Source organism: Rhynchophorus ferrugineus, unplaced genomic scaffold (assembly GCF_030347505.1).
Source record: "Rhynchophorus ferrugineus isolate W39M unplaced genomic scaffold, kcgeb_rfMv2 rfM2, whole genome shotgun sequence".
NCBI classification, from domain to species: domain Eukaryota; kingdom Metazoa; phylum Arthropoda; class Insecta; order Coleoptera; family Curculionidae; genus Rhynchophorus; species Rhynchophorus ferrugineus.
Genome location: NW_027472581.1, coordinates 79,396,659 through 79,421,977, shown reverse-complemented (window position 1 = coordinate 79,421,977; position 25,319 = coordinate 79,396,659). Strand labels below are relative to the sequence as shown.

Genomic DNA, 25,319 nt, shown 5'->3' with positions numbered 1-25,319 from the left:
TATATATATATATATATATATATATATATATATAATGTTAATTATAAACACGCTAATTATCGTTATTCTGATTTCAATTATTATTTTACACAAGATCGAATATTGCATTATTATAATTTTCCATTTAACTAAGCTCTATCTTTATTTTTTCTAAATAATTTCAGATTGATGAGATATAAACCTAGAAGTGGTGGATATTGTCTCACCTTCGGTGGGATTTCGTGAGGATAACGGGGATAATACACTGAACTAGACTCTAACTAGAAGGTCATGGATTGAAAGCAATTTGATGAGCGAGTTTGAGTAGTGTAAGTTGCCTAGTGAAAATCTCGGAAAGTATTGTCTTTCGATGACATATTTCAATTCGAACTAATAATAATATAAATCGAGCTAATGTATATTTTAAACACTATTTATCCACGTCTAAAAAAGATCATCTCAATATATATATATATATATATATATATATATATATATATACATATTCTAAAACCAATTCTAACGATTTCTAACATCAAAAACTAGGGATATGATCATATTCTAATGGTCTAACGAGACTACGCGATACTTTAGAACTAGTGACCACAACCAATTTCTAGATAGTATATGAATCTACTCAAACCAACTTCTCACCAAAATTCATCTAACAAAAAATTCTGATAGTCAAATCTTTTGCTTCAGTTCCAATGTAAAAACAGAGCAATTCGTAATTTTAACACAATTTAAGTGTAATTTTGAATTATTATTAGGTGCTTACATATATCATCAATATATATTGGAGAAAAATATTCATATAAAGAACAGAATTACCCATTAAATTCGATAATTGAGATACTTTTCTACTTAGAATAACAGTTTTTCATGTAGTACTATTGAGTGATTCAGTATATACCACATTCCACATTTATTGCATCGTTGTTTGATTTGAAAAAATATATTGGCGAAACCTATCAAGCACATTTACAAATTTTAAGTGATACTGCTGCGTTATATCCTTATTGTCAGTTTTGATTTCACCAATATAATATATAACTCTCAAAGAACTTTCAAACATCTTAAAAAGAAGAGATTTCTGTAGCACACTGTGACTGACAATGAACTAAGTTACAACCTACAAACTAGCCAGGTCTATACCAAGCCCAAAAAGTCACGGGTTAGTCCAAAAAGGCCATCAACATCAACAACAAAGTGTTCTATACCATGACGGTATTTTATATAGACCACAAATTATTACTGTTCATATGGCATGATCTGCTAAAAAGCGAATGAAACTATTACTGACATCAATCGAACAAATTAAACGACATTTTGTTGGAAAAATATCAGCAATAACGAGTAATAGACGCAAAATCATCCTCTACATGACAATACTGGGCAATACATTGCAAGGATACACTGATGCCGCTCCAATTGGTTAATTACCACTTGTTCAGATTGATGCATCATACATTTACTGACAAACGGTTTTGAAATACTGAAAAAGTGCAAAAATGGATCGATTAATGAATCGCTGCCAAACCTGCAGCATTATTTCGACACGGTATCACCATATTACCAAAACGATTAATTATTCATTTCAGGGATATGGACATTGAGAGTGAGAGAAAGTCATTATTCCATAATAATATCAAAATTACTCGAAATTAATATAAGAAAGGTCTACTCTGAAAAAAAATTAATATCTGCTCCATATTATTTAATAATCAAATATCTAAGTCCTTTATTAAATAAATATTAATTCAGAAATATGACTGAATACAAAAAAACAGTCACATAATAGAACTGCAATCAAAAACAAAAATGATGAATATTCGACCCAGTCTCGTTATAAAAGAAAAAGAATGGATACAAATAAACGTGAAAAAATTGGTTTCTACGAAAAAAATTGAACTGAAGAAACAACGTCCATTACAACATATCGCCGATATGATCAAGTGTTAATGGCTAAATTTTCGCTGAATGATTTTACGAAATTAAAAGCCTTCATTCGTGTATCTGATACGTAACGTTTTGGTAAATATCTTGTGGGTTGCTCCATGGTTATCTTTTCGGTTGGTTTTATAATTCTTGCTGTTTCGCCAAGAACTGTCTTGTGGCTTTTCTTCGAAACTGCCTGATTTACACGTAGATTTTGCAAGATAAAACTTAAAAGAAACAATGAATATGTCTCGACAAAAATACTATATATGGTAATATCAACCGATTTTAAATAGTTACGCATTTTCTTGTTTTTACATATTCATTTTATTTTAACCTAAAAATGCTGGAATGATCACTGTTTCTGACTTTATCACAGTATTTTCTTTCATCGAGAAATAATGCACGATTGTTGTTACTAAATTCATTATAAGTTTTAAATAGAATTTGTAATTTTCAAACAGCAATTTAAGGGTATTTTTTATATTCGGCTCAGTTAATCTAGTTTCAAGTATCAGTCAAGAAATAATACACAATCAAAATACAATTTGTTTTATCTATCTCTTATTAATAACAAAAGTTGTTACTAAAGTAATCGTAAATTTTAAACTAATAGTTGGAAATAAAATAACATTTTGATACAATGTGTATGTCATGTGTCACATTTATTGAGTGGTGTATTATAATTATACAACAAAGCATTGGAATTTTTAAAAATAAAGACTGATTTAGTAACCTAACGGTTTATTTAAATTGTAATGCAACCGGATATTTTCTAGGTATTTACTGTAGATCAATTTCCAAATCATTTTTTTTTAATTTTCAATTTTTCAATCTTTCAGCCATTTTACGGATTCGATCTCGAAAGAACGATTTAATTCCTTCAATTCCTCGTCTTCAAATGTTTTGACTATCTAGAGCGCTCTTTGCCTTCGGTGTGAAAATCACCATTTTTAATTTGAGTAACGCGCGGACTTTTTTTGAATTGGAACACTTGGAGTAGTTCAAGTTGTCTCTCAGAGACATACCTGTACCACACCTGTGCTCCGTAGAGGCAGACTGGACGGACTAGACTGCGGTTGAACTGAAGACCGAGGTATGATACTTTCTGGAGCCAGAGCATAGGGACCTTATCGATTTGGAGATAATAGACGCGGAACTCCTTCTTGTGGTGGCACAGAATAGCCTGAGTTTTGCTCGGATATTTCCTCGTCTTCAAATGTTTTGACTATTAAGAACACTCTTTGTCTTCGGTGTCAAAATCACTTTGAAACATCGAAACCATTATTCATCTGTTGTAATCAATAGAGCAGGGCTGTCATAACCGTCACACCGTAATTAATGGACTGGATCTGATCCGAGGTATAGTAAAAAAGTTGCAATATTACTTTCATTATCATTTTCCTATACATATATTACAGAAGACAAAAGCCCTCTTAAATCTACAAGCTCTAAGAAGATTTTAAATTCAATATTGTAATTAATTTATTTAATATTAAAAGTTACCAAAGCCACTAAAACGGCAAAAAATATTTTAAAACTATCTGTTATACCCTTGTCATACCCATGTCGTTAAGCCAAAATATGTTCACTTCCGATCCTTTGAAAAGAATGTAAACAAATCTAGTTCAGTGTGACAAACAGAGGAAGTCATAAATATTAAGCCTCATAACTGTAGTGGCTAATATGTATTAATCACCACACGATTTCTTTACAAGATAAATGTTTGTTTTTCAGCCACCAGTCTCTACTGTTTATTATCATTTTAAATAATCGACTGATATATTTATAATATCGAAAATTTCATATTGAAAAATACATCAAAATCTAATCGAATGTTTTAGTTCAGATCTAAATTTTACATTGCTGTTTTGATATTGTAATACAAGTAAAAAACTAGCAACTAAGATATGATGACAACAATTAAATATTTTTTATAAGTAATGCTGCCTTAGAATTGTGTTTAGTAGATCGTTTATATTCCAAATATTTTATAGCATTCCAAAGATTTCGAAAATCATACTCAGGTTGCGAAATCCATCAAAATCTAGTTGTTTTAAAAGCAGTTTGGAAATCTTCAATATAATCACATTAATAAAGCTATTTTTAAAGGGTTAGATACTTGGAAGGTCATTCCACGTTCAAGTTAAAGACGAATTATTCTACAAGAGAAAGCCAAAACGAAGATTTTCTTTGGCCATACCAACATATTCAACTTCATAAGTTCCGGCTTTACATAGTCAAACATTGAAACAGTGATTAAAATGGCTTCTCCAGCTGTCTAATTATTATCTTCTATATATTGGACGATATGTATTTCCGTTGATAACTCTAAATCATGATCAGTCTATAGCTCTATAGTCTATAGCCCTCTGAAAGATTGTCTACTTCTTGACAAATACGCAGCTATTGGTTCTGGCCTTGAACAATGTTAGTTTTCAAATCACTTTCTACGATCTCGATCCATGCCTATTTTTGGAGCTGTAACGACCTTTTATATAGCCAATAAATAACGGTCACATAATGTAAACACCACTGTTTCATTTCCTTTTACCTCCATTCACCGAGCCACATCATTTACTATAAAGAGCTATTGTACCACAGAAGCCTGTGAGGAATCCGATTACCTCTCATTCAACAGACATATCCAAACTTCTGTAATCCTCGTCGTTGGAACTGTTCGTTGGAGATGCTAGAACAGTGCGCAAGTTTCAGAACCATGCAGAAGAATTGGCAAAATAAGCGAAGAGATCTTCGAAACAACTTTAGTAGACGCCACTTTCTTAACCAATATTACTAATTCCAAGTACTTGAGCTAATTCTGCACTTGCTCGAATTTGGTCCTTTCTTAGTTAATTGCCTTAATTTCTTAGTTAATTAATATCAAGTCACTTGGATCTGCAATACTCTATAATAATTATGGCTTGAAGAATGAGAGATGCATCAACAGTATCAGCGAATATAGCCCTATCGTTAGTGAATATTAGATCGGCCAAGAGGTCTTGGCTGAATTATTTGCCAAAATTTTCAAAGCTTTTAATAAAAATTGCATAAAATATTCTTTAGTTTGTTCTTTAAAACCATAAATATTGCATAAAATAATTTATTTATTCTTTTTGAAACCATATAACCTCTCAACATAAGCTAAACTATCGAAAAGTCATCAGAACGAACACAAACTGATTCAATCCAACATTCAACATTTAATAATTGAAATTGAAAATCCACTAAACATCTTCCGCAAATTTCAAGTTCCTCGTTCATACATATCTCAATTGTTTTAACATCCTCACGTTACATAACAAGATAATTTTATTAGAAATTGGAACATTCTGTGCACAACTAGTATTACCGCAGATTACTCAGATACTCCAACAATAAACGAAACAAACTTTAAAAAAATATAAACTGTCACGGGCAAATTTAAAGATAAAATAAATGCAATAAATTTGTTGTATTATTGTATAATTGTATCTAAAACCTTTCATATGATAATAGTAATGTAATCTTTTATCTATATGTAATAATTAATATATGACATGACCGGCATAACGTGGATGCTCGACAATCCATTCATTCAGTTAAAAAAATCACTGCGTCAATAATTCAACAACACGAGATTTTCAAGTCTTGAACTTTAAATTATCACTACATCGTCAAACAATAATGAACCAGTGATTAAAATGGCTTCTCCATCTGTCTAGTTATTACCTTTTAGTTAAGAAATAAAGAAAAAATGAGTTAAGAGAAACAAATGTAGCTCAACTTCAACTAAAATACACATCGTAAACATATATTTATTTAAGGCCAAAACTAGGTTGTCCTTAAGAATTAATAGACCGACATTTTTCAACCAATACGTTGTAAATAAAAAACTAGATAAAACTCTAGATATGAAATTGAAGACTTCTAAATTAGCCAAGTGAAGTACCACAATAATCAAATCGTATATGCATTTAAATCAAAACCATACAACATATAGGCTTGAGTACTCACCCAAAACGTATTGTCCTCTCTGGCTGGGCGACCAGGTAAAGGACCGCATCACTTTCGCCATATTTGCTTTAAACGTTCCAAACGTCTCCTGAAGCTCACACCAATCGGTTACATTTCCCCGCGCGTAATTATTGAGTTTTCAACCAACTGAAAACCGAATCGCCAATCATCGATACGCTAATCTGATAACATTTATCTGATCCGAGGCCTGACACTCCAGAACACGAGTGCGTCAAAACACAAAGCTATCTTAATAGCAGATTAATTATTGTTATAGTGATAATATTATTTTTACAAATTAAACAACCGTTTATAGATAATTAGTTTTTTTATCGCTGCAATCGAAAGCTGGTTTTCGACCAATCAAGATTTTCATTCAACAATGATCAGATCAGAAAATACGAGGATCGCTATTTATATTTCGGGAATAGAAAAAAAAAACAAATAGTTATGCTGCGAATATATTTTGATCGTTTTTTCAAAGTACTCGCCACGATGATCGATACACTTTTTCATACGCTTAAATCAAGCATTTATTCCATTCCGAATGAGGTATCCTCAAAACATGATTTTTCAACGCTTCAATAGCTTCTTCGGGCGATAAAAATCTGGGAAAAAAATGGGAACAAAATGAAGTCATTGGGTGCCAAATCAGGGCTGTATGGTGGACGACCCATAAATTCGATGTCTGAATGCTGAAATAGTCTCTTGTTTGTCATAATGAAAAACAATCCGGCGTCTCTTGTTTGTTTTCTTTATTTCACCAAAGACTTCTGGCAAGCAAAGGGGTATTTACCAATCAAAATTTACTGTTCTACGATCATCTAGAGGCACTATTGCAATATGACCAGTTGTCCCGAAGAAATAGGACCCCATTTTCTTTGGAGTGGTTCGTGCGCTAACAACTTTTGTTGGATTTGGATCACCTTGGAACACCCATACAGTCGACTCCTGCTTACTTTCGGGCTCATACGAATATATCCATGATTCGTCACGTGTCACGATTTTATAAACGTCTTTCGAAGCACCGTGATTGAATTTCTTAAGCATTTCAAGATTAAATAGTGTAGGATCCCATGCGAACATAATTTTCGCAAAACTGTTCATGTAAAATCGCATATATGCTGGTGGACCTACTGCTTAGGGATGTCTCAATCTCACAATAGGTGATATGACGATCTTGCTTAATCATTTCGCACACAGCATCGATGTTTTCTGGCACAACAGCCGATTTTGGACGACCTTCACGAAACTCGTTGAACAGCGAACTACGACCACGATTGAATTCACTAAGCCGGCGAACCATCGCCAAAAGTCATATTAAGTTGATTGATGCACTCTTGTTGTGATAATCCACGTCGAAAATCGTAAAAAATCATCGCACGAAAATGTTCACGATTCAGTACCATCTTTTGCCGAGACGAAACCTTCAACTAAATATAAAATAAACAAATAGCATCGTCAAAAATGTCAAACTTTACGATAGAATCGTCAGATGGACTCATATGACAACAGTGTTGCCAATTCCCGAAATATAAATAGTAACCCTCGTATCAGTATAGGGCCGCAGGTATTAAAGCAACTGACATATATTATTTTTTTACATACATAACTTTAGAATAAGACTAATTAATTAAATCATATAGGAGATTATACAGGAGATCACTTAATTAAATGATTTTCTACATGCCATGTATATGTAATATAAACATTGCCCTTCCTCTGGGCAGATTGTGGAACTACTAAGAGTAATAAAAAACATACATAATCATTTTATTTGCTTCCAACATTGGATTGAAATTTTGTAGCATATCTATTTTTCCCCAATTTTTAAGAAAATGTATTTTTATGACGTCATGTATATAGCATTTAAGTTAAAAATGATTTGCTTAAACGCGAAAATAGAACCAAAGTATAGTTTTCCAAGAAGGTTCGAAGAGAAAGATTTTTTTCTAAAGGATTCTGCTTTAACAATGATAAGCTTAACCTCTTATGAGGTTGTACATCAAACTTCCGGGCAAAAAGGCTTGTTCTTCGGATTTTAGACCAGATAATTATAGATCCAAATGTGGAAGAGCATTGCTTAACCAAGATCCAATCCCTAATTGTAATTTTAAAAGTAAGTCATTAAAATCCACATCCATAATTAAATTGAAATATGTATATACACTCATCCCTCGTTACACGTGGTCTCACCAATCGCGGTTTCGCTTATTTTATTAATAATTCTATAATAATAATAATTAAATTGTTGGGTTATACTTGGGGGCTTAGCATATATTGGTTATAAAATATGGAGGAACAAGGATAAGTGCAGAATGTAAAGTTACATTTTTAAAAGTTATAAAATCCAAACAAAATCAATTTTATTTATAGTGGGAATGTTAGCTGCCAAATGTATAAAACATCATTTTCAATGACCTGGAATAGGTATCAATATATGCCAAAATTTATTGATAACAATAACACAGAAGAAAATGGTTCTTGTAGTGTAGAAAGTAGTCAAATCAAGTAGTAAGTCATTAATGAGATTGGTCCATCAAGAATAGAAGCAAAAATTGCAGTAGCGATCATAGTTGATCATATTTGGAGATTTCTAGGAGAATTTCACTGCTTTCATATATAGTGGTGGTTTTTACGTTTGGTTTTAACTATATTGGCTGAATTTGATCAAAACGTAATGTATAATGTTTATTTATATGGTTCTTGAAGTTAATTGTTGTTATATGAAGTTCTTGTTAATTGTTCAAATATGTAAATTAATTTAAATATGGTGTCCGTATGAAAATAGAAAGACATATAGAAATTGTATCTATTATTTCATTTCATTCAATAATTTTTTAAATAAAATGTGTTATTTCAAAAAAATTCAACGTTTATTTCTCTCCTTATATATAGTTTCAACATTAAATCAATTATTTACCAAATTTTTGTATATTTATTTATGTAAATATAAATGTAATTTAAGTATATACGCATATGTATATACTTAAAAACAGAATTTTTGAAACACAGAATAATTTAATTATTCAAAAATAATGTAAACTATATTACTTGAATATACAATTGTTAATTAGGTGGATTAAGTCTCCAGGGGATGCAACTACAAACACGCTGAACTGAATTCTTAACTCATAGGTGATATGGAAAAAGTAAATATAATCAAACACAACCCTAACCTACAAACTATTATAACGGTCTACTTTATTGTAGTTTTAAGTTCTTAGATATAGATATTAATGTGGATTAGATTTACTATATTGTTAAAATAGATAATATTTGATAACAGTATTTTTTTTAAATAATTTTATTTAAATTAAAATCTTGTATGTCAAAGCCAAACTGAACTAAAACTCACTGTTAATACGGCAACATTACGACATTTTGACGTCACAAGTTTAGATGACATATGTACAAAATAACATTGGATAGACTATATATACCAAACCTAATATTTAACATGTTAAAACTACATTATTCACACATAAAACTTCAGATAAAAAATCTTTGTTCGCTCTAATATAAAAACAATTTCCTTATTTCTTTTTCTAGATAAAATCAAATACATGATGTAAATGATATTGTATTGCGTCATTTTCTTCTAAATAAAGTACTTTATATGCAATTCATTTTTAAAATAGATACATTGAAGATATCTACGAGAACATACGAAACTAGTAAAAAATAAAAAATGTATGTTGGTCATGGGATTGATTGCGAAAACAAATCTCGAAGATATCGAGACTGGGCCAGTCACAATTTGCAGTTACTTAACAGAACACCCACTATAGAACTTGATGTACCGTTATATTTAACGCTAATAAGGCAGCCACTATTCTTAGTTCTTGGTGATTAATATTCATAAAGTAAGCAAATGTTTACGATCTAACTCTTCTGGTATTTACTCGTTAATATCTTTCGGTAAATTGTTTCTAACCAAAAAAGAACGCTATATTATTTTCAATAACCTCCACAACATAAATGATTCGATAAAAGTTTCTGAATTTTATGAAAAAATTAACAAAAAACTTTATTATATCTAATGAAGAAAATTTTAGACAATATTAGAACTAAAACACACATTAATTTTTCTTTATCCAAACTTTATCTTACTAACATATCCGCCCTGTATAGATATAAAAAATATCGAGGTCTCTCATAAAAACTCTTTAAAAAAAACTTGCTATTTCATATATACATAAGCGGAGAACCAATTTGCATTTTTGTCATAAGTGACAGAGTTGTAATATTAAACTGTTGAAACTTTGGTAACTTTTTTAATATAATTTATCATACCAATCTAGTAAATGAACACTAATAAGCTATTTATTTGTATCCTAATTTGTTACGGCTCTAAAACTACAAAGTACTTATTCTACGATAAATACTTTGGGCTTAACATCTACGTCACTGTTTTTAATGTGTACTAAGTTTTATTCCTAACTTCACTGAACTTGGTCAAATGGTTATACATTCTGTAGTCTTCTAATTCAGACGAATCAACATTGATGTACGGGTGCCTTTGTTCATATCTTTGGACATAGTGCTAAATATTGTTATCGACAGTTTCTACCTACAAGTCCTTATGCAGATTGTCGTTACGAATGTACCATGGAGCATCAGAATACCTCGCAGTACCTTGTTTTGGAACCTTTGTATAATATTTCTAATGCTTTGGTTGGTATAATCCCAGGGTTGAACACCATAAGCCTATACTGGTTTCGAGACTTGTTGGTAAAGTAAAAGTTTATTATATACTGACACACAGACATGTTCTTGTTATGACTTTGAAGTTTCGATCAGGTCAGATTTTGGCAATATGTGAGAATTTTTTTAGAAAATATCTCGCGGAGTAATTTTATTGATATATGACGCAAAAATATAGACAACCTTCAGCAACAAACCCAAAATATAATTAAACAAATTAAGTCAGCAGCAAATGAAGGTACCCCATCATCAAGAGAGAGGTAGATAACCCCCTCGAAGTTAGGGAGTTGATAAGAAAAACTAAAAGCTAGAAGAGTATGGCACCAGAACCAGAGATGTAGATAAAACAATATGTAATAAAATTAGTAATCAGACAAAACAAAAGATTAAAGGATATAAACAAAATTATTTCGAAAAATATGTAAGTGAATTAAACCCGGAATCAGACAATGATTACTCACAATGGGAAGCAACTCGAAGATTTAAAATACCCATTATTAGAGTACCGCCTATTAAACATGATCGAAATGAATGGATTCGACAAAAAATCTGAATTATTTGTACATTTGGTTAATGTATTCCCACCGAGTGATATAGAAACAACACATGGATACAACTCATATATATACTCATATATGTATTACAGCCCAATGTAGCTGTAAATCTGATTTCTCTAGTTGGAAATTGCTACGGAAATTGGAAACAACCTCAATCCTAAAAAGGTTCCTCGGTTTGATGATATTTCACAAGGATTATTGAAAGAGTTGCCACTAAAAGCAATCATCATGTTGATATACATATTCTATGCCTGTTTCAGATTGAAGCATGTTTCGGAATGATTAAAACTGGCTCAAAGAATTATGTTTTAAGAAAAAACCTGACAAACAAGTTGGATTTTACAGGCCTATTCCGCTATTACCTGCGATATCAAACTTATTTGAGAAACTGATGTTAAAATCTTGGGACATGTCAAATTTTACGTATTAGAATAGCGCCCTACAAAATACCCAGAAAATATAATACCAGATGTCGCATGCTGAATGAACGCGTGCAGGGTGCCAGCAGCGACATCTAGTGAACGATAATGAATGCAACCCCGTTGATCTGGGATATTATTGAGGGGTACTTTGAATCATTCAGTCACTGACCATCGTTCAGTTGTGACGTGCCTCCATCGACTATCCAAGCGTATTTTCAGATAACACTGCGCCGCTCCATTTTGTCTATTATTTTCTATTTTTATATAATGTGAAGAAATTCACCAAGCCATATAAACCGCAAAAAAACGTATTAAACCAATTGTAAAAATACCAGATTTCTTGTTTGAATTTCGAAATCAGCACTCAACAATCGGCCCAGAGTAACAGCGGTTGTTAAAAAGGCATTACTGTCGTACAATATTTCTGGACATTCATTTTAGGACTAATCTACAAGATAAGCAAATTACCATCGTTGAACTATTATCAACTGCTGGAATCATATCTTTTCTTTCTATTTCAACTAGAGTTCCCTAGGGTAGCGTTTTGGGACCACTCTTGTATCTGCTTTATACTGTTGATATCCCAAAAACAAAAGAAAAAGTATTTTTGCCAACGACGCTCTCTTGCTAAGGTTGTAGAAAAAATACAAGTAACGAGAATAGTCACAACTGGATTAGAGACTGGAAAATACGGCTTAATAGCTCCAAAACTGTTTCTGTTAATTTAACGTTGCGGTGAAATGACAAAAACCTAATTATATCGCTTGACGGATTAATCGTTCATTAAGATTGTACTAAGCATATCTAATATAAGATATAATTAATTTTAAAAAAAAGCTGCCATCCACTTACCGTTCTTATCAACGTCTGCTTCGTAGTCTTGCAAGGGGGATGATTCTCGTACGCACGACATCAAGTTGAGAGAACCGGTCGCGTGAGGCCCCACAGTCCTTGACATCTGAAACCAGAAACAATGAATTAGAATTCTCCTCGGATCAGACTTTTACTAGTGTTACACACACGATAATATAATATGACGCCGGCGATTGTGATGCAAACGAATGAAATGGTGCGCGACGCGAATGTTGATGATTGAATCGCTTTTACTACGCCACTATCATTGAATGTCAACTATGTTACGAGGTTGATGGTGGTCACTAGGTCGAATAAGAATCGCTATTCATATGATAACATCGATCTATTTACTATATGAATGATATATGAATCAAACATCAATCTCTTCTATATAATCACTATAATACTATTTCATTCCTATATAAATATGAGTCATTCGATTTTAATATAATAGTACTCATGTTGTGAATGTGAATTGATATTCAGAGATTGTCTCGTATTATTATCGATCGTTAGCCACTTCTTTTTTAACTTTCTGCCAGCAAGTAATTGATATTATACAAGTAACAATATGAATTGTTAATATCTGGTTAATACGGTAGGAGGCGTAAGACCCATTTAAGGACTTCCAAGTTGCAAAATCACGTTGTCGTTTTGTTACTTGCATAAGAATAGATTTTTGAACATTTGACTCGAACGTCGTAAGGGCATCGCGCATAATATTTTATAATAGTTTGGTCGTTTTGTTTAGATGGCGATTCAACTAAATAAATGAAATAAAATAACAAAGGACATAAATAAGTTACATATATAAGTTATGAAACACATAGGGGTTAAGGTTTAGGGATTAAGGAATTAAGTTATATAAAAATGGGAAAGGGTTTTCGATCACAAAAACAATTAGTTTACTTCAAAATACTATTTTATTTAATGAGACTATTTAAATAGACTAACGCGTCACATAAATGACCACATAGATGTATAAGGTCGTTATTCCGTTTGGATAGCTTATAGTTGCCACAGAAATTGTTTTTGAGTATCGATTGTACCTTCGTCCGCCAGTTTTCCTTTGAAGATCTTCGAAATAACACTGTTTCTACCCAAATTCCCTTGGCGTCCCTCTATGGAATTGTTTTCCAAGTTTTTGGTAATTCGAGATTGCAACAATCTATAGCTAAGAAATTAAGAAACACAACTGCAAGCTTCTGTCCAAATTTCAAATGTTAATTCACAGCAACTTCAGTTCGCCTTACACCTTAAACTATGATACATGCGCCGGGAATTCACGGACTAGGGGTGTTTTCCAAAGTTTGAATTTTTCTTACTTGGAATAGTTTATAGCTGGGATCTTTGAGTACCTTCTATTCACCGTTTGTGCCCTTACAGTTTCAGTTGCGATATTTTTGCCCGAATTCCATTTAACTATAGTAAGGAGTAAGGATTACTAATCCAACGTCAACGTATCTTCTTTCCTTGATAATTAATTTGATTCCAGTTCATTAGTGGAAAACTTTTATTTCACTCATCTACTTTGAGCAGATTTCCAGATAAAACAATGACGATGGGTTTGAAATTGATGGCAGTAAATTTACTGAAAGACCGACTATGTATGAAGACGCGAAATTGCAAATTATAAACGAATTAAATCGTCATATAAAACAGTTATAACTTAATCGAAATAGGTAATTGCGTAAGCTTCCAAACATTGCTCCTTATAACCACAACTTGTTTTGCCCAATAATTCTTGAAAGACCAAGTAGCACTTTTTGTGAGGAAGTAAAAAATTGTATAGATTCTTGCATTGTCTTAACACAATTGTTCTTCTACGCAGAATCTTTATAATATGTCCTAAATTAATCATCTAAAAATGCCGAAAAGTCGGATTAAAGAACTCAATACTCAATATGGATATTTGTATACCCTATAGAAGAAGGTTGTCCTAAATTTTCATTTCAAAATAAATTCCTAAAAGCAAATTGAGCGTAGCAAATTGAATTTCATGTCTCTTACAAAAGATTTTTAAATATTGCTATGCTAAGTTTAGACGTGGTGAAGGAGCACCGAAGACGGTGAACGCAGTGGACGCCCAAGAGGTTGTTGTTAAAAAATCCACAAAATGATTCTGAATGACCGTAAATTGAAATTGAATGAATAGCAGACACTCTAAAGATATCAATTCATTTTCTTGACTACCTCGAAAAAGGAAGGGCCATAAACAGCGACTATTAAATAGCGTTATTGGACCCTTTGGAGGACGAAATCGCCGAGAAACGGCCGCATTTGAAGATAAAGAAAGTGCAGCTTCACCAAGACACTACACCGTGTCACAAGTCAGTAAAAATGATGACGAAAATCCGTGAATTGGGCTTCAAATTGCCACATTGTCATCCACCGTATTCTCCAGATCTGACTATTTCCTGTTCTCAGATCCCAAAAGAGTGCTCGCTGGGAAGGAATTTTGGTCGAATGAGGAGGTGATAGCCGAAACTGATGCCTATTTTGAAGCAATGGAGAAATCGTACTACAAAAATGGTATTGAAAAGTTGGAGGGTCGCTCTAATCAGTGTATCACCCTTGAAGGGAATTATGTTGAATAAAAAAACTAATTTTGACAAAAAAAAATTGTTTTACTATGGTAGGCCGGGGAATTTTCAATTGACCTGTTATTTCCGATTATTTCATCAAAAGCAATTTGATCACATTGTAAATTCAGATTTTTTGTTCTTGTCGGACATCTGAACTTTTTCCAAAAAAAAATTTGTCTGGTTGTTATAACTGACTCACAAAACATTTATTCCGACAACTAATGTCAGCGGTTTCGTAGAGAATATTTCAGGAAACAGCAGTAATATTCATTTTATATCTCAAAACGATATATATAGAATACTATTTTTACTATGATGATATGTCAAAATTTGAAGAAATCGCTCACAAGCAACACAGGGGTGTTAAAAGACGATTTTATTTTTCGCAAAAAGCGTCTTTCGAAGATCATACTGCCTAAATATATTTGCAATCAGTAAATAAAACCTACCAAAAGACTATAACCACCAAAGATGAGTTTAAGAGTGACTTTGAAGTGTCCGCTATATCGAACTCATCGCTTCTTCTAAGAGCGAGTTAAGTCACAGCTATTTTCTTACGACTAATTATATAGATACTAAAATGTCACTAACTATTATTAAATATTTAAATATTTTTATTGAATAGGCATAAATTCAAAACAGTAAATAATGAACAGCCAAAATTTTGTAAGTAACTAAATTTTAGAAATAGAAAAACATCATTATATATCTTAACAATTTCAAAAAATAAAACTTTATTAGTTTATCCGTGATCACTTTATAACGTAAATCTTCCATTTTTTTCGGTTTAAATGATTTATCCTGAAACGACACCTTTATCACTCCTGTGTTATGTTATGTATCATCTCATATTGAAAAAATGTCACATTCATCTGTTATACTTCATTTGTCGACGACACAGTCATTATGGTAAAAACATATATGTGCTTAGGACTAGAAAAAAATACAGGTTACAGTCAATAATATTCACAAAGGGACTAGAGATTGGAAAATGGAGCCTAATAGCTCGAAATCTGCCAAGCATCGAGATTTCGTCTCATAACAACAGAGAATAGAAACAACAGATTAGAAGATTGAAGCGAACGAAAACACAAGAACTTATGAAGTGCATAAGTGTTACTTTTAACTGATGAATTTATCCGACAATCTTCCCGCTTGTGAATTAATGTAATTACAGCAGAATAATAGTAACAAATTGATTGTTAATAATCATTGATATGCCAACTAAGCATATCTAATAAGATGAAAGATGTATCAAAAACTACCGTCTCAGCAAATATAAAAATGAACTTCCAATTTTAATTAAAAGTCAACAAATTAAAATACTAATATTCTTGACCTCTCCATGAAAATCAGCAAGTATCAAATTAATAACGTTAAACTAAAAATATTAATAAATAATGTATTATGTTGTACAAATATTCTATTGTAAATATACTACAAAAAAATTATTAACGAAGAAATCACCGAGCTATTTACTTAACATTAGTATTTGATATGATAAGTAAAACTATACAGTGTAATTATAGTAGCACTGGAAATCTAATCAATATTAGGTATATAACAGTATAACACTTTTATCACCGTTATCAGCAGTTATAGCGATGAAAATGTCCATAAATGACATCATCAATATATATGCATTCCATAATATGATATTGATAATCACATTATATAACAAACTGACACAAAACAAATATTTGATTAAATCTAAATTGAAGGCAGGAAATACAGATGAATTTATCATCATGATATTAACGATAGTCTCCTGGGGCTATGAACTGAACTCAAACCAACTTAGAAACATTGGAGCGTAAAATATGCAAATCTACTATTGTATGAACTCAAGAAATGACATTGACCGTAAGTATATATTCAATAAGATCATCAGGGGCCAGAGCAGAAATTATACAAGCTGTACAAGCCGAGAAACAACATTAATTAAAAAGTATTTGGTGAAACCTGGGAAATAAAACAGGAGAAAAAACAAAATTGAAGCAATGAATATTTTTTACGAATCACTACGAAGATTACGAAGATTGACAAGAATATATACCTATATATGCAAACTTAAAAAGGTTTTTACTACTTTTTTTATTGAATTAATGTTCCAATTTATTTCCACTTTTAAACCAAGATTATTTTGCAAGAGTAAAAAAAGAGAATGACAACCAAAATCAACCTAAAAAATTAAAACTGTGAAATTAGAAACAGTATACAATGAATTTTGTATTTTTCATGGAATTAGTTCAGATAAAACTATATTATATTGATCGTAGAAAGTTTTACGTTTTTGAGATGGCAACGCTGAATGTTAATGTATATTAGGATGAAGTTTTAATCCAGCAATAGATCAAACAATTTCAAAATAAAAAGAATAATTTGCACTATCTGTCTACAATAAGAGAATTATCTCACAAAATCTCTTTCAGATTCATAACATAAATAGTCTCTAATACAAATTTCAAGATTTTTTTATAAATCATACTGTATTTTTCATTGTATCTGAAATAGTTATAAAATGTTATTCAGGTTCATTTCAGGTTTCCTACGTAAACGCTTAACCGTCCGGTCAATGAACGGGCACCCGGGTATCCATTTCAAATCCGCAGGTAAAATATATTAACTTCTCCAGAAAAAAAAATTATGACACTCATTTTTTAAGGTCGTCAAATTTTTTAACAATCAATTAATTAATAAAAGTTATTAACCATCAAATTGGATACTCCGCCCGTTCGATATCCAGGTACCCGGGTACCCACTAAGATTATTGTATATGAACGACAGGTTTAAACACACTTCAGAGACTGCTTATTAAAGTATTTAGTTAATTTGACTTTTAAATTGATAATAGACAATATAGTTTGTAATTTTTTTATTTAAACAATAATTCTTATTATAAACAATAACAAAAATAGTAGTTAATATAGTTATTTTATTTTATTAATATCGTTTTCCATTCTTTTACTCTTTATTTATTTACATTATTTTATTTATTATGATACAGTGCCATATAAAAATTGAAGTACATTAAATTATTTCGTACATCCTTCACATGTCGTGGTTGTAATACAGTGTTCGTCACAAATAGGGTTCTCACATACCGAACATATTTTTCTAATTTAACGTATCGAGATTTGACAGCATGTTGGTGTTCCTATTAGGTCCACATCTCTCTCGAACAATATTACGCCTCCCAGCTTGATGTTCACTTGGTGATGTCGCAACCCACTGAGTACCATCTTTTGCTGTCATTCCAGAGGCCGTCGCTTCTATTTCTTCATCCTCATCCTCTCCATCTTCACTTTCTTTATCTTCATCTTTCTGGTTTTTATCTTCATTATTGAGTGCGATTTCATCATCTATTATGAATAAAATATACAATAAGGGGAAAATATTCATCATCACTACTATCCAACACGCAGTCATCATCAGATTCTTCTGCTTCGAATGTTTTCTCCAAATTCTTATTACTCTGAGAGCGGGTGACTCTATTGTAAACAATTTAAAATTTATTTATTACTATTTTTTTTAATATTGAAAACATAAAATAAATAATTTACTTGAAAATAAAACAATTAAATATCTCCTTACCGTCTAAAACTCGATGAATCAGCCATTGTATTTAGATTAAATACAAATTTTTTATTAATATATTATTATTATATTATATTTTAATATATTAATAATTAATATTAATTTTGTATATTTTCTTTTCACTTTCAGTGTATATTTTATAGTCTGTGCACTACGCTTGTAGAATCACTGAACACGTTTCTTTCTTTTCGTACGACAAGAGAAGTTGAAAGGGACATCTCAGGTATCTAAATATCGATTGGCTTGGCATTCCGCTATTGTTATTTCTATGAGGACTATAAACTGTGTCCCTATAGCTATCTCATATGCCACATAGCCAGTTTACTCAGAATATTTTTTTATTCAGTACACTAATGACTTGCACATCTAGATGGGTACCCGGGTACTCGGTCATTGAACGAATGGTGAAAGTTTGGTCATTGACTGGACGGTTAAAGGGTCAGCTAAATATTGCAGGTAAAACTGAATATTGAAAAGACTACTAAAAATAAAAAATTTTAGTAATAACAAGAGCGGGCTTGGTTGGCTTGCTTCTCGCTTTCCTCATAATGAAAAAGTATAATATGAGAACTAAAGGATGAAGAAGAATTCTTATCAGCTTATATGAATGAAATAATAGAGAAAGATTAAAGAAAGTAACCGCGTTATAGAATAATTAATTTAATGATTGTTTTAGATGACATTTATCCATTAATTAAATAAAATAGGTATCAATATAACGTTTTATTTTAATAAAATATTATCCATTGTTGATATTAGTTAAATACAAATACAATATTAGTTAAGTACATGATGAACCTAATTGTTATAAACTTAACAATTTTCACAATACTAATATATGTTAAAAATGGTACTTAACATTTGTTTCACTAATATGTCATCAAAGTCTGACAATATCAGTTACAAAAGTAGCATTGATAGTTTAAAATATAACCATCAGATGATAAAAATCATTATTTATTAAAAGATATATTTTCGACCTCATAGATGATATCAAATCCAAAAGCATAATTTAAAGTCGTTTAGTCGTTGTAATACTGTAGGTTCTTCTAAGAACCAAACGCTGATGGCCAGCCCAGAAAATAAAATATAATTAATAGATAACAGAATAATTAATAGGTAAAATATTCAATACATAGACCAGACAGTAAAATAAATTTGATTAACTAGATTATTATACAAATATCTAACACCTTCAAACGTTTGATTATAATTAGAAGACTGAAACATTTCAAATCTCCAGGTAACATTTAAATTGACACTATATACAGGGAGTTAATTTTGAAGGACTTAGTAATGAGTAATGTAACAATTCTCATTTTCATAATACTAATACCAACAAAGAATCCATCACGTAATATTCTATTATTTTCTTAACACTATGCTATGTAAATTCATTGTGTATTCATCCAATTAGTTGAATTAATACATAGGCTGAAAAATCCCGAGTGTAACAAAGAAAACACGTTTTTTCGTTCAAGATTGGCTTTATTCATCTCCATCAAGAGCCACACAATCATTCCAGCGCCGCTCTAACATTTCAATACCAGTTTTGTAGGTCGATTTATCTTTTGCTTCAAAATAAGCCTATCACCAGTTGCTGTCCACTCAGATCACGATCGTTTCGAGACCGAAGTGAAGTGATGGATCCAGGTTTCACCAATTGTCACATATCGATTCAAAAATTCCAATTTGTTGCGTTTAAACATGGCCGAACACCGCTCAGAATCATCAACACGTTCTTGTATATGATCAACAGTGAGCAAACACGACACCCACTTTGAACAGAGCTTTCTCATAGTCAAATGTTCATGCAATATAAAACCAACACGTTCTCTTGATATCTTTACGATACTAGTTAACTCACGCAACTTCCCTTTTCGATCATTCCAAACGATTTTTCTAATGTTTTCTGGTGTTACCACCCCATTTGGACGCACTCTGCGTTCTGCATCATGAGTCTCTACGACGTATTTTTTCCCATCAATAAACAATGTAAAATTAAAACACGAAATTGTTTTCAAAATACTAAATAAGTAGTGTCACTCTTAGTACAGTAACTCACAAACTTATGAGTAGAATATCATGAACAGCTTTTTCAACAGCTTTCTTTTGAAGATTAGTACTAACTGAAAAAATTGTGAATGCAATAAAACTAGCGCCATCTATGTGATAGGTGAGGGACTTTTCAACCCGTGTGTTAGTCATGGACATCAAGATATACCCTACCTTTGGAGACATCATATGAAATTTTGTGATTTTTGAACTAACTGTATTGTAACCAAACTTGCAAATACCAAACCGGGTACGACTGCCAACAATCAATTGTCAAAAAACAAAACAGATGATTGCATAAACATTCTCAGATAATTAACTTAGATTAAGTTATAATAATATAAAAAACCGAACTACACACAAAATACACTTGGCAAATTTAATCATTGACTGATAAACTATAGATTCTACTAGCAAAAAGTTTTGAAACCGTATCGGAAAATAAACAGAGATAGCTAGCAGGCGATGGACGAAAAACAAACAAAACACTACGACCAATAACGTTCAGTTTCAAAAACCGAACTTGGAAAAAACTTCAATTATTGTCAATTCGTAACAGGAGATAAAATTTAATACTACCTAATCCTAGACTGTAACGATATTGGTACTTCATGCAAACAGTTACAAACATTGAAACATGAGTAAAAATATAATGCATAGTAAATTAGTAAAACCTAGACAACTTCATTAAACTCTTAAATGACTGATAAAAAAACTCGATATGTCATTCGAGAAAAGATGACTGGGTTTACTGATTTTCTTTATGAGCACATGATGGATATTTACAGCTATTCAAAATGACTATATGATATCGTGTGTCTTTGCACAATGGCGAAAAGAGAACATAGTAATAAATCTCCTATTTTTGAAAGGTGCAGTACCAAAATGAACGAACCAGTTTATAGAGCTATAAAAAATGACACCTTCGATTAGAACAGTAGAAAAAGTGGATCGCTAACTTACACATACATTAATACTTTAAATATTACTCACATAGCCTGACCTCTAAAAAGTGCATCAAAACAAAAAATCATACCAAAAATATATGACATAGTGTTATACAACAATATTTTGGGTGAGATGTTAATTTTCATAAAACAGGGTACAGGGTAACAGAATAAAAAGGTAGAAATAGCTGATTCAGCAAAATAACATCCAAAAACAGAAAAAAAAGGAATTAGGATTAAGTTTTTAGCATGCGATCTGAATTCTGCTCATGTATTTCTTCCCAAGTGTTAAAAAAATAAACTCAGATTACTAAAGTAAGTTTTCTAATAAACTACATGTAAAAATTCGTGAAAAAAAACATGTTTTACCATAACAATGCATTCTTCATAACAGCTCAAAAAATATTACAAAAAAATCAGGCTCAAAAATAATCTTCTCATCAGGACAGGCTCGACAATGCTCCACAATTAGATATTACACTTAAATATTACAAAAATATATTACTTTATCTCATATATCCGAATAAATCTAAGGAGAAATATATATAGGAGAGCCCATTATCTTGTTAAAATTTAATCCCTCGTTAAAATTGACATTAGCCTATTCAAATTAAAACAATACATGATGATTTAGATAATTGAGATCGAAAAGACAAGACATTTATTTACTTAGTTCCATTAAGTCACTTTTGAATGTAGTCTGGTTACAAGTTGAATTTACAGTAAGTGGTACTGATCGTATCTCGTATTATACTGTCAACAACATATTTAGAGTAAATGGTAATCGATAAACCAATTGTAGTGGTAAACTATCGAGCTGATATTGGTCTGTAGATAAATTACCTTCCTTTTTGTCGTGAAATATAGTGTAAAACTTGAAGAAAAAAACGCTACTTTAACCACTTTTGCAGAATCGCGATCCTGTTACGGCCAATGTTCTTAAAAAGCACTTCCATATCCTTATTCCACTCGAATTCCATAGAGCTATTCTTTCCGCCCAATAACAATAAAACCCAAACAGAGAAAATCGTCAAAGTAAACTCTACAGGCATGGCAACCTTCACTTTTATATTCGATCTTCAACTATGCTGAATATATACCGATCCCCGTATCTATTGGTTTACGCACCATAGAAGATCACTGATTTAATTAAAAATTTAAACAAATTTAAGTACTTAAAACATTATATTAGGTGCTTCATATTCCTTATTAGGCCTTCCCAACAACATCTATTGGTGAAAATGCGAGGTGTTAATGTAAAATACTAGTAAACAACTTAATATAGGTATTAAATTCGATGATATATGTTCTCTACGTCAAATAACAACTTGCAATTTAGTATTATCGATTATTGATTTACTTCGACATTCATTAATTTTCTTGTTTTTATGTGAAATCTGCTGGAGAAGCCCGCCAAAGAGTCTTAGACACTTATGGTGATGCTATTCGGCCATATCCCAATTGTCAGTTTTTGTTTCAACTATTTAAAAGTGGTAATTCGGATTCAATGACAAAGTGGCTGGAGATCTAAAAGTTCTAAAGTTCGAAGTTCGAATAAATTGTAAGACTTCTTGAGCAAAAACCCAGCTTAAATTCCGAAAGAACTTTCAGAGAGATTAGCAGTTGATGAGGCAACTGTTTTCAGGCATTTGGATGTGATAGAAATGGTCTAGTCTGGAGAGAAAATGGCCACCGTACGAATCGACTAAAAATACCATTTCCAAACGTTCCAATAAAGCGGTTTCATTCCTTACAACGCAAGAAAAAGAGTTTTTTGTGGCATGACATGATATGTATTATGACAGTTCCAGACGCATCATGAGTTGGTCCACGAGAACCATACACATCGGCACGGAAGCGAAATAGTGTTTAAACAAGATGTGGACGTTAACAAGATTACGAGCTGTTAAAACCGATACAGATATCTAACGACGTCAATAGCGAATAACAGAAATCAACAACAAAGTCATCCGTTTGTATGACAAGGCTCTAGAATGGGATGTTCTGCAGCCTCCAGCGTACTCAGCAAACACGCCTTCTGACATGGTTTCGAAACGTTGGAGAAGTGTAAATGAGCAAGAATGAATCGATAATTAGATCACTGCCAGACCAACATTGAATATAATTATATTAATACATATTATAACAATTTTTCTCAATAAATGCCTTTCTAGTGTGAAAAAAGATCAGAATAAATGCAAGTGCTGAATATAATGTCAGATAACTCACCTCATAAAGAATTTATTATAGTTGTAGCGACCTTGAGGCATGTCAAATTTTACATCGTGGAATAACGGTCTACAAAATACCGAGAAATATAATCCCAAATGTTGAACACGGGCGGGATACCAGCAGCGCCAATTAGTACACGATAACAAAGATCTAGCAACCCCCAGACTTTTATCTGGGCGATTTCGAGTATAGAGGCACTGACCACCGTTCAGTTCAGACGTGCCACCATCGACTGCTCAAGTCTCGTCTCTAGATCTCTCAGGTAACAACTCTGCCATACCTATCTTCCAATACCTAACTCCCAATAAATAAAGGTCACGCCATGTAAACAACCACTTTTATTTCGCTTGTTAGCCATATTATACAACCCTAAATAGTAAAATTAAAGAGAGATATTACTCTTTCATATTTTCATACAGATATTCGCAATAAGTTAATAATCCGCATCTGGTGACATCAACTCGATAAATCTACTATGAGTTTAACTACAGCTTAACCAAATCATTATACGAGAACTATATCAACAACTAAGACAAGCAAACCTAGTGTTAATGATCAAACCTCCCCAACATACCAAAAGCCATGATCTTTCAACTTGACAACGCTCGGTAATATGACGAAGATTCATTCAAAGTCGCAATTAAAATTAACTAAACGCCGGACATCTCTCCTTATACGACTTCTTCCGAAGACGTCAAAAAAGAAGAAATTTCTTCAACACTGAATCCCTATGCTTCCTGAAAGATGAGGAACATAAAGTGTACAAATTTATCTGAGAAAAGCTTACGAGTTACAAAAATGCACATAAAATGTATTTGTACGCCCTATATTCCAAGGTTGCGTAAAAGATATCAAAAAGATTATTGTCAAAAAGACGAAAACATTTGATAGCTCAATAAAAAATGCGTGTTTTAAGTCATCACCTTCAATCTTCGACATTTTAAATCAAATTGGACTTCCTCTCTTTCCCTTCCTTTCTCGGCAAAGTCTCTCTCTCTGCTTGGTTACATCTCCCGCTCCATATAAATCATTATTAAAACCGTTCTATCCTGATTAGTTCAATATGATTGCTTCGATACATCCGAGTGCTTTTATTTCGCTCGCCTTTTCACCCAGGCTCACATTTGCATAATAACGATAGTTGCTGATTAAGGTTTTGATCTATTAATTATTGTTCATGAATTTTTCAGTGTGGCTTATTTTTTTACCAACATTAACAGTCGCTATCTTTTCAAAACTTCATTATCATAACTCAGGCGTGAAATGCAGAGGCAGAAAAGAATAACAAGAATTTAAAACAATTAAAGAAGCCTAGGATATAATCACTTAAAGGTGACATAAAATGAGCTATGCTAAAAATGTGGAATATTAAAATTTACCAGGATAATAATTCACTTAATGATAAAAAATTCACGTAATGATAATAACTTAATTCACTAAATAAAACAG

At 31.8% G+C, this 25,319-nt stretch overlaps 1 protein-coding gene across 20 annotated transcripts in view; it reads right to left on the bottom strand.

The window, feature by feature from the left end:
• Positions 1-25,319, bottom strand: part of LOC143191377 (uncharacterized) — a 181,484-nt gene that overhangs the window by 127,517 nt on the left and 28,648 nt on the right. For 17 of the 20 annotated variants that reach the window (XM_076396376.1, XM_076396386.1, XM_076396392.1 and 14 more), the window contains exon 2: positions 12,452-12,557. In XM_076396376.1, the coding sequence (XP_076252491.1) occupies positions 12,452-12,557 (106 nt within the window). Of the gene's footprint in view, positions 1-5,913; positions 6,074-12,451; positions 12,558-20,865; positions 21,080-25,319 lie in introns of those variants that run through there. The other 3 variants (XM_076396375.1, XM_076396374.1, XM_076396383.1) reach the window with 3 other exon arrangements.